Source organism: Talpa occidentalis, unplaced genomic scaffold, assembly GCF_014898055.3.
Source record: "Talpa occidentalis isolate TD23 unplaced genomic scaffold, MPIMG_talOcc4v2.1 talOcc4.12, whole genome shotgun sequence".
In the NCBI taxonomy this organism is placed as follows: Eukaryota; Metazoa; Chordata; class Mammalia; order Eulipotyphla; family Talpidae; genus Talpa; species Talpa occidentalis.
Window position 1 is genome coordinate 66,138,125 of NW_023601212.1, and position 11,768 is coordinate 66,149,892.

Genomic DNA, 11,768 nt, shown 5'->3' on the forward strand with positions numbered 1-11,768 from the left:
TGAATATAAATGCTCAGTGCTCTCAGCTGCTAGGTAGATTCTAGACCCACCAGATTACACTTGTGTCATTTCGCTGATTTTTGGTGTTTTTTTTTTTTAATTTTTTTAAAAAACTTATTCATGTATACAAGAACCAGGGTACAGGCCAGATGTGCTGGAGGGTGAAAGGATTCACCAGAGACAGAGCAGGGAACAGAACAGGCAGGCTGACTGAAATACACTGCTGAGGGGAGCAGCGGGCGTGGCAGGAGAGGTCTGCCGCACCATGGCTGATTTTTGAATGATGCAGTTAGTCGTACCAAATTACTGAGCATAGCAACAAAATGTAAAGAAGACTTTTCAGCAGTGAATTCAAGAAAGAATTTTATACTTAGGGCTTCATAGCTTAACAAATCTTAAATCGTATTCAAATGAAAATGCTTTGAAAGTCTCTAGTAGTAATTCCAATAATCAGAACATGTGTTTAGCATTTTTCATTCAATTTATCTTTACAAAACATGAGGAGTTCTCAGCAATTTTTTGAGAGTCGATGGTTTAAATAGAATAAAATAACTAAAAATTAAATGAAATTTAAATTTTATTTTGTTTAAAATTATCATAGGTAATAAAATTCTACAAGTATAATAAGGATTTTTATGAATTACAACTTTAATTACTTGCCAAGTTTATATGATTCTAAAAAGGGAAACCCTAATAACTAAAATTATTTATTATTTCAAATTTATTGAATTCTGTTGACTCAAAACAGATAATGTTTTTTCTAAATTTATCTAGCAAACACCCCAGAAAAGTCTTAACAGCTTGAAGTTTCACCATAGCATGAGAATGCCTGTTATCCTGTGTCTTTATTTATAAAAAAAATTTCCTTTTAAATGCTTAGTACTTTCAGCTGTAGTCATTTTAACATACTGAGTTAAGACCTGTTAGATCTCTTCCTGATAGTCTAATAGAAGTCAAAGTCATTTGCACTTTTACTTGGTAACTAAGGGTTGTTTGGTGGAGGGAAGAAGCAGGCTGCTTAGGGAAAGCACATATCCTAAGATACATGATAGAGGCTGGTGTTGGGAGAAGGCAGGGCAGGGGGAAGTGGTGAAGGATTGATCAGTCGCAGACGCTGGACTCAGGTTCAGGGAACTTGGGACATTGAAGTGTAAATACATCCAGATGTTTAAATACATAGCTAAGGTGATGACAGAACAGACAAGCAGATGATCTGGGAGTCACTCGAGTGGCACCTTGTTCCTGGAAGAGATCAGTTATTGGGTGATTGGGCGCTAGAGTGGAATGCAGCTCAGGTTGGAAATCAGGGTAGGGCTGCAGGAAAGGTAAATGTACAGATGTTGGTGAATGAAGCAAAAATTCACTTGACTCCAGCATGGGGAAGGGGACACAGAGCACATGATGGCTAGGGGCTAACGGGTGCACCCTGCATTCAAGTTTCTGCAGCTGGCTAATGCCCTTCCAGTCAAAGAGCTGAGGCTACTGATAAATTTTCTGACCCAGCCACAGTGATTCATTCAAGATGAACCTCCACATGCGGTGCCATAAATGGTGAATCTGGTATTCTAACCACCTGCTCTCCAGTGTGAGATTTCTTTTCGCTTCAATTTCATCTTTTGCATGATGGTGGGAATCAGAAAATCCTGCTCCAGAGAACTAGACTAGACACTGGAAAAGGGATAGATATGATTTAGAATTCTTGTGAGTAGGAAGAATAGACTGCACACCTATTACACTTACCAAGTTCAAGCAAGTAGGGAAGGGGAAATCAAAGTACAAAGAAGATACTCTTCCTTTTCCTCCACTCTTCTTAATATTCCCCTTTTTTTGTTCATTTTTGTTTCCAAAGACTTACCTCCCCCAGCCTGCCATTTGCCCTGACTCTGTGTATAAGCTGATGCTCAGTTGCTGGAGAAGAGACACCAAGCATCGTCCCTCGTTCCAGGAAATCCACCTTCTGCTCCTTCAACAAGGGGACGAGTGATGCCGTTGATGCCTGCGACATTCTGGTGGCCCAGGCCTCTCACAGCACCTACCACTCACCCACACCGAAGCCACTCCAGCTGGACATTCATGGACCTGAGAGGCAGAGGCTTGTCGCTTTCTCTCTCTCTGTCCCTCCTCTCCCTCCACCCCTCCACTCTCTACCCCCAGCCAATATATACTCTTGTTTTTTACATTAAATAACTAAAAAAGAAAAAAAAACCTAGGGCAGATGAAATCTAGTAAAGAAATTTTATGTGATATACCGAAGTGTTGGATAACGAAGGCTAGCAAATTGAGATAATTTATAAAGGTTGTGCTTGTGTTTAGAATGTGCACATTCTACCATATTTTTCCATGTCACCTTTTAAAAAATATTTCAGAAGGGAAAAACTTGAAGAATACTAATATCCTAGGAAACAAGATTATGTTTAGGTAAAACACTTGGTAAGTGCAGAGAAAGTGATAAACAGTAGTATGAATCACATGTGGCTTAGCTTTCTAATTTGACCTTTGGGCACGTGGTACACTCTATATTTCCTTCTCTTGTCAATGGAGATGATTTGTGTTTGAAAAATCCCAGTTTCTTCGAATGGGTGTTAGTTCATTCATGGGCTGGGGTCAGGGGTAGGGTTCATCTGCATGGCGAACACGAAAAATGGGGATAGGAAAGAATGTCTACTTTAAGGCCATATGAAGGGAATTGCCATTCACAAATAAAAGTAGCTCAGGCACAGAAGGATTCTTGAATAGAGAATGGGCATAGGGAAAGTGATCAGGGAGGACAGGCAAACGTGTTATTTGTGATTTCTGCAGAAGGAGCTCCTTGTTACCCTGTTTGGGTGTGTATTTTAGTGAAAACCTAGCCAAAGTAACATTTTCGGATGTGTGTTTGATAAGAACCTGATGGTTGAAACAGTAAAGTGTAGGGTTTCGATATCTTGATCTGAATTGCCTATGGGACCTGTGGGCTAGGGGTTGAATTTCTCAGGCATGACTATCTGAAGGCCATATACAATAAGGAATAGAGCTGTTCTGGTGTTCCTCAAGGGTTGACCAGTGAAGGGAAGTGAAGGGGAGACTGATTTCCACACCTTATTAAGGAAAGCATAGCTACAGGCAGAACATACAAAGAAAATGGGCTACCTCCAGAGGCAGGAAGTCCCTTTCAGTGGCCTCTTCAGAGAGTCAGATATAGACTGAAGAACTAAGCAAAAAGGACATGGGCTGTCAAACACAAGCTATATGGCTACACAGGATATTGAATGTTCTTCTAACCCTGGTCTGTGGTTCCAGAGAGGTGCAGGCAAGCATAATAGAGAAGGACACACCCTTGTCCCAGAGATGTGTGACCAAGAGAAGAGAAAGATGAAGCTCTGCTTTCAGAATTCATGGAAACTGTGGGGAAGAGTTCCCACAGAGTGGATTCTGAGCTTTACACTCTGCAAATCCTCAGATTCTCTTTCTAAGGAGAAACAGAAAGAAAAAAAAAATTACAGAGTAAGTTTCCTAAACTGATAAAAAAGAGTGTTGTGTTGAGCTTCTGTTGCCTTCACCTAGTCCACCTCCACACAGTCTCTCAGGAGCTTGAGCATTACTCCCATCATCCTTCAGCATCTCCACACGGCTGAAGCACAGATCCCAAGCCCCAGGTTTCATTTTGTAGGTCATCTTCTTCCCTAGCCAAGGCCCTCTCCCATAGCCGTCCTGTTACTCTCCCTCTCCCAGGACTGACTTTGGAGAAATCTTTGGTTTGGGAGTCAAGAAAGCATTGATCTGGGATCTTCAATCCTGTTTCTGCCTCAAGCCAAATGTGCCATCTTGTAGAAATGACTTAGCCTCTCTGGACTTTTGTTTCCTTATCTGTTAATTGTGGAAACTGATTAGCTAGCCTTGAAGCCTCTTCCAGTTTTAAATGTTCCCTGTTCTTTGGATAAATGGATCTGTGATTAATGGGGATTCAGTTACCTGATCATCTGCTCTAAAAATTGTAGTCAGCAAAATGAGATCATGCAGGCAGATAGCTATACTAGTGTAATAGGAAGGCCTGCTACTTGTACAGTGCTTTAACATTTACCAAGTGTTTACACATACGTTATCTTATTCGATATGTGCTAGACTAGACGTGTTCTCTTATACCTTGGGACCCTAAGCCAAGACAATTTTATTAACAAGAGAACTACTAGCAACAGCTTACCCACTACACTCTGCTTTCTACATCAGTGCCAGCTTCATGTATTATTCAGAGTTTTCCAGAGAAACAGAACCAATAGTGTGTGTGTGTATGTGTGTGTATGTGTATTCCTAGATATAGCTATAATCCATAGACATATATGATTTAATATAAGTATATAAGGAATGACTCACATGATTGTGGAGTCCTAGAAGTCCCATAATCTGCCGTCTGCAAGCTGGAGACCCAGGAAAGCTGTGGGGGTCTAGTTCTGAAAACAGGAGGGTGCGTGATATAAGTTCCAAGTCAGGTCTAAGAAGACTGGACTCCTGTTCAAGCAGTTATACAGAAAGACCTAATTCCCTCCTCCTCTTTTTCTTCCATTGAGACCCTCAACATATTTGGTGATATCATCCACAATGTGGGGGCAATCTGCTTGACTCAGTCCACCACTTCAAATCTTAATCTCATCTGGAAATACCTTCACAGACACACCCAGAAACTATGTTTATTCTGGGAATTGAATGTCCCAGTCAAGTGAACACATAACCTTAATCATCACGCTTCACTACAATGAAACTGGTCCCCGCGGCCTATTCTCCTTCATCTATATACCTCTTGTTGGGCTACATCCATGATTAATAGGACAAGAGAAAATAAAATCCATTTCCCCTCCCTTTGCCTTATTTCTTTTTACAATTCTGCCTCAATGCACTGCATTTCATGATCCCATATATATAAAAAATCATATTTAAAATGATCTGAGTGGTCTGGATTTTTCCAGGCCTTGCATCATGGAAGTAATCTGTTTCAGGCGGCTGTCAAGTATGTATTATCTCATACTGTGACCCTTTTCTGGGTCTTCTGGCACTGAGATATATGCATTACAGACACAGCTTAGCTGCTAGCCTAGTCAGATGCGTAGTTTAACATCAAAAATTGAATAGACCCAGCAGTGTACCTGGCAAAGGTTTAGTATGCAGAATTTAAAAGTTGCTAAAGACTAAATTGGAAGAACGAACGTAGCACTTATTTAGAAATGGAGATAGGAAAAGAATTAGAAACCATGGGCCCTTGTTACTTTTGTAGTAAGTTATTTTTTCACTATATATGTGAAAAATTTTATGTCCAGATTGTGTTTCTAGGTGGTTAGGTCTAAATTTATTTCAGTCCGCTTGGCACTGATAGCCAGGTCTGAGTATGGATGGGCTGCTCCCCAGATACTTCCTGCTCCCCAGGAAAGATCTGGGGTGAAAAGAGGCCCTGAGGGGGCATGTGGTTTTACTGCTGTGAAAGGTCACTTGCAAGTGCATAAGACTTTGTAACAAAGAGCATTGTATGGAGTAGAGTGAGAGAAGAAGAAATGAATGTGCAGGTGATTGAACGAGAGGTGGGGGGTCTGGAAAGGAGGCTACATAAAAAGAGGATGATTGTGAATGGACAGTGTGCACAGGAAGGACACCGACAGGGTCAAGGCTGGTGAGGTCCACAGGAAGAGCTGCTGAGGGTCCTTTCCAAAAGGTGATCACAAAATCTCTGAAGAAAGATCTGAGAAACGGTGGGGAAAGTGTGTTGAAGATAAAAGATACACAGATAAAGTGAAAAGACATTCTGGATAATAGAGATGATGAAAATACTCATTAAAAATGAAAGTTCAGGTGCAGGGTATGAAAGGGAAGGGGACTTTTCAAAGTTTTTAGAAAGGGAAAGTGTCATGAGTATAAAAACACATCAGCAGCCAGCAGGGAATGAACTTTTTGTTTCTGAGGCATTAGGAGAAGGAGGCAATTTGAATATCGTGACTTCTGAACACTCAAGTAAGAGGCATTTGTGGTGGGAAGAAAGCACATTTGCTTGAACTAGACTTGGTTTTCTGAGTGCTGCTTTGGAAATGAAAACCAAAAGATGAAGAATTTATGGTAGTTCACACATCTCTATGTTCCCTTTTCTTGGTTCTGTTAACAAAATTCATTTCAAATAACGTCCTTCATTGCTAAGCCCAGAAAGGTTACAGGGGAACAGTGAAACAACAGGCTTAAGCTAGACAAGACTAAATCTCATTTGGTGTCTGCACAAAGAAGTACAAGCCATGTTGAAGCCATGTGTCCTTCTAGTCTCATCCAGGCTTCCCACAAGAAAGCCATGATGTGGAGGGAAGCCATGTGTTTTGAGTAAAGCCAAACTGAGAAGGGGGCGGGGAGGTCGTGTCTGAAAAAGGGAAAGAGATGAAGATACTCCAAGGAAACATCCTAAAACAGAACAGCATCTGTTTTTCCCAAAACTACAAAAAAGGAGAAGAAAATTAGTTAAGTTTTAAAATACTCCCAATACATGGCTAGTAAATCTTTGTCCCTAAATTGTAGACCTGGAACTTGCCATGTTTTCAGTGAGACCTCTGACATATGACTGTGCTAGTCTCTAAGTGTTGCTGGAAATTGCACATTCAGATCTTTATTGGGAAATCCTTTTGTATGGAAATAGAACATTTTTATAGAAACAGATAAATGTGTTTTCCACTTGGCAAATATCTTGGAATGCTGAATTGATAGAAAGAGAATGGGTAACTGGTGATTCGATTTCTGGCATTTGGAATTGTCTGCTACAATTAGCATCATTGCTTGGTGATAGACACAAGGGGGTCATTCTTCAGTTGCTGTATCCTTTTTCTAACTTGTTATTTTGAAATAATTTAAGATTCACAAGAAGTTGCAACATTAATACAGAATAACTTTACAGCATCCCCAGACTTCCCTCACTGCTAGAGTAATCATAGCCCATTTTCAAAACCAGAAAATGAACATCACTGCAATAAGATTAACGAAACCAAAGATCTTACTTAGATTTCACAAGTTTTAATGGTTACTCATTTTGTTTCTGAATTCTCTGAGCCTGATTTGTAATCTGGTCTTGCTTGGATACAAACAAAAAGACACTCTCTGAATACTACTTTGCCAGATTCTAAAGAAAACAACAAATTAATATGTTCCTTTATTAATTAGCAATATCCTGGGCAGGTTGTATTTGCATTTTCTGACTAATTTGGTTTTGTAGAATCTAGAAGAATCCAAGAATAACCAAAAAGGAGTAAGCAACACAAAAGACAGACAATAAGAACTGTCATAGCTTGTTGGCTAGAAGGTTGGACAGAGAAAGACGTTCTAGATGCTTCTTGCAGTTTCTGTGAGTAAAGGTTGTAGAGTAGTAGAGAAGTTTAATTTGTAAGTGCCTATCCTTAAATAGCGTAACAACCAGATTGGACCAAATTTAATGCAAACACAGCAGCAAATGGGGTGGGGGGAGATGAAACTCCATTTTTGTGAATTACAGCTTTGAGATTTGGGGTGGCATTTTTAAGCTGGCCTTTTTACAGGTCACATGTCAGAACTGTGTTCTCCCTATAAACCCCAGGTCTCTTGCAGCTCCTCTCACAGAGTAAAAATGCAATAAACATTTGCTGTATGTTGTTTGAGTGAATAAGAGCTAGAAAGAGGAAGCTTGTCATTCAGGGGTGGCAAGGCAATTCCTGGGGTGGATTTAGGGAGAATAGCTTTGCTTATAATGTAGAGGCTGTATTTTCAAATGAGAAAAGAGAAAAAAAGTACCAAAATGTTTATGCAGTGAAGTACTTCCTCTGTTTATGTGTTTTCTGATTGTGACATCAACTATGGAAATACCTGATTCTTTGAGGTATATAGACAGCAATACCAGGAAGAACAGGAATCAGATTCTGACCACAAATCCAGTCCATTTGAACCTGGACCATTTGGACATTTACGTTTCTCCTGCAGACCACTGTCAACAACTTTACAGGCCTCTGAAGAAGAAGGATAGCCTGCCTAGCCACACACTCACAATTGCATATAAAGGAAAAATATGCAAAGAGACTTGAGGAAAAGCACATTCACTCCCTTTGAGTGAAAAATTGTATTCTTTGAAAGAGGCTTGGAGATTATTGAGTTTGGAGGACTCCTCTAAACACATCAAGAGTTTGTAATCTAGCCTATGAATTTATGTCCTTTACTAGTCACAATATCCTATTGTTCTACCCTATTGTTTGGTAGCTTTTTGTGAGGATTGAGTTTCAGAAGCAATGTGCACACTCTTCCTATGAAGGGGAAACAGTGGGGCCTTGCTCTGTAGGCCTTGGAGGGTGATGTGTCTTGTCAAGGGGTAAATAGCAAACTGATTTAATTTCTGCTTAAACCTATCATAGCATTCCAAAATAGAATACATAACAGTTCTCTGTATTAGAAAAAGAAACGAGTACCAATTGTATATTTTCTTTTCTTTATTTATTCTCTGTAAGTCTGTCAGATGATAATTGTAAATAACAATGATTAAAGAAATATGCTACTGATGGCTCTTTCTTTCTGTGGAAGTAGCACCAGTTCTGAGCATTGTTGCTCTTACTCCTTATACCTTTACATCCTTTTTGGAGAAAGAGATGGGGCTTGGGGACAGGGCAGAAGGTATGTGGTGTGGACCTTATGTACTCAGGACATCCAACAGAGGATTATTTGCACACATCTTTTACACCTTCATTGAGTGTTTATTGGAAGAAAAGCATCGTGGACTCTGGTATATCCAAACATACTGAAGCTTGGGATTTTGTATTCACGTTAGTCCAATTCTGCATGATGTAGCCCCAAATTAATTGGGACCCTTTATTGCTGTTATTGCAAAGTTGTCTTGATATACAGAAATCCCTTCTAAATCCAAATATGGTTTGCTTAACACTGCACATCCATACAAAAATCAAAAGCAAAAACAAAAAAACTATAAGCAAGCAGACTATGAATAAGAACATTCAAACTTCATAATAAAGTTTAGGATAAAACCACGATGACAATATATTTCTTACCTGGCCTCTGGAGAATAAATTCATACTTTTAATATTCTGAATAACATGAACATAGTTTTTTTTTTAATTTAATTTTTAAACCATAACCTTTTTTTAAAACACTTTATTTTTTAATTTATTTTTTAAAGATTTTACTCATGATACAAGAACTGGGGTACAGGACAGATGCGCGGGAGGGTGAATCCAGATTCTGGTGAATCCAGAAACAGAGCGGGAACAGAACAGAAAGACTGACGAAATACCCTGCTGAGGGGAGCAGTGGGTGAGACAGGAGAGGTCTGTCGCGCCATGTAGGACCCTCGCCGGTGGCCGGGGATCGAACCGGCGCTGCAGAGGCTGTGGGCAGCTTCGCAGCCCAGTGCTCATCCGCTGCGCCACCAGGGGAGGCCCCATAGTTTTTTTTTCTAAACGATGGCCATGAGAGATACGGGAATTGACATACACTCTCAATGAATAACCAGAGGATTCATGGATGAATCCCCCAAACTCCACTTGCTTAGTTTGATTCTGGGACAAAAGGCCAGAGATTCGAGTATTTGTGTTAGAAGTGGGTCTGGGGACAAAGCAGGAATAAAAGAACAGCAGAGATGTTTAAAGAGCTATAATTCTATTGTCAACACCTATTGCCAAGATTTAAAGGTAGGTACAGGTGACTACATGTGTCCATATGTGATATGACATAGATATGTTATGCATGTATATGAATACATAATTTTTGACTGAAGAAAGACTGTTCTTATATTTTAACTGACAATTTGGATGATTGTATTTTGTTGTATGATGAGGACTTGCATACAATTTATCTCCATTTATAACTTTAAATTTGAAAAAGAAGTGTGCATACTTATAATATCCTCAGGTCTTATTTCTTATAGAACAATAACCTTTTTTCTTTAAAGATTTATTTATTTATGCATACAAGAGCTGGGGTATAGGCCACAGATGCTGGGCAGGGGTGGGGGGGGGTGAGAGGATTCACCAGAGACAGAGTGGGGAACAGAACAGGCAGAGTGACTGAAATACACTGCTGAGGGGAGCAGTCTGCTTTGCCATGTAGGTTGCTCCCTGGCCAGCTAGGCATTGAACTCATGCTGCAGAGGCTGCGGATTGCTTCATAGTATGGTGCTTAACCCCTTGCATCACCAGGGAGGCCCTAGAACAATAACTTCTTCAGCAGAAGTGACATATGACCTCTTACTATCTAGTGAGAGTAATTTCCCATTCTCAACTTGTTTTGGGTCAGATTGCCTGTTTAATGAGTTGAGAGAAGATGGAAGAAGGGTACCTACAAGAAAAGCTACACAGGCCCATTAGCAACTGCTTTTGTGTCCTGGTTTGCAAAGCAGAAATAAGTTAGTTCTGGATTGGTTTACATGGACCCAGAATGCAGCTCTGTTATGGCGGGGGTGGAGGGTGGGTAGCTACAGATACTTTTATTCAGCTATGTCCACCTTAGGGCTGTTCCAGGCACCATAAAAGAAAGCAGAGATTGGTTTCAGGGTTTAAAGTAGAGGTAAATATATGAGGTAGCAAACAGTCAATTGTAGAGCTGATGATTTTAGTATCTTGATTAAGGAGCCAAGGTTTATCAGAGAGAAACGTTCTTCTAGTATCCAGGAAAATAGCTCATGAACAACACAAACTTGATAGGACTAACTTGGGATGATAAAAGTCATACTTGCCTATTAATCAATGTATGTATGACTGTTACAGAGCTGTGTCCTACATGTTTTTTTTTAAATACAAAATTGTATTTAAAATACAAAATATTTTTTAAAATACAAAATTGACCACTGTTGTCATCAACAGAGCTCTAATCTCCTGATCTCTCTGGCTCCTCTAATAGTTCAACCCATCTTTGAAAGTCACAGAAGCTTGAAAGCAGCAACTTTAATTGAAAGAAAGAAGCTGAAATGAAGATTTCCTCACTTGGCTGAGACATCATGGTAGAAGGCCAGATAGACGGCTGCTCTTGTTCTGAAGGTTTCCTCTTTCACTTAACTCCCAGCCAATCCTATGCTGACTTTCACCAAAGAGTGAGGTGACACCAAATACTTCAGTCTTCTTCTTTCTTCGTAATAAGTTTTCATAAGATCAAACCACACAACTCCGTGTCCCCTCTCTTACTTATTCCTTTTACACATCACTTCTGAACTTTTAGACTTTTTTAAAGATGTATTTATTTATGCATACAGAGGTGTGGTTGGGGGGGGGGGTGAGAAGATTCACCAGAGACAGAGTGGAGAGCAGAACAGGCAGATCCACTGAAAAACACTGCTAAGGTGAGCAGTGGGCAAGTCAGGAGAGGTCTGCTTCGCCATGTGGGGTGCTACCTGACTGGTTGGGGATCGAACTTGCGCTGCAGAGGCTGCGGATTGCTTCATAGTGTGGTGCTTAACCCCTTGGGCCACCAGGGAGGCTCTGAACTTTCAGACATTTTAAAAGGATTCTCTGGATCTAGCCTCTAAAGAAGGGAATTAACTTTAGGAATTTCAGAAAATATTGCTAAATTGCGGTCACTTTAAAATGGTTAAAAGTGGAATAATAGGGGGACTGAGTTCCAGTCAAATAATAATAAACACTTTTTGATTATTTATGAAACTGATGTTCAGATTACTCTTTAAATCTAATCGTATTGGTATAAGATAAATGATCACTAAACTAGCTGATATAAAAGTAAACAAAACCTCTAGGATATTCAAAACCCAATATAAATGAAGGCAGTCTCTTATCATTCAAGGTTCGTTGATG

At 39.9% G+C, this 11,768-nt stretch overlaps 1 protein-coding gene across 3 annotated transcripts in view; it reads left to right on the plus strand.

The window, feature by feature from the left end:
- DDR2 (discoidin domain receptor tyrosine kinase 2) overlaps window positions 1-8,528 on the plus strand; it is a 138,414-nt gene extending 129,886 nt beyond the window's left edge. For all 3 annotated transcript variants that reach the window (XM_037506595.2, XM_054693524.1, XM_054693525.1), the window contains exon 17: window positions 1,850-8,528. In XM_037506595.2, coding sequence (XP_037362492.1) covers window positions 1,850-1,984 — 135 coding nt within the window. In that variant the 3' untranslated portion in view covers window positions 1,985-8,528. The remainder of the gene's footprint in view (window positions 1-1,849) is intronic.
- Window positions 8,529-11,768: the final 3,240 nt, after the last annotated feature.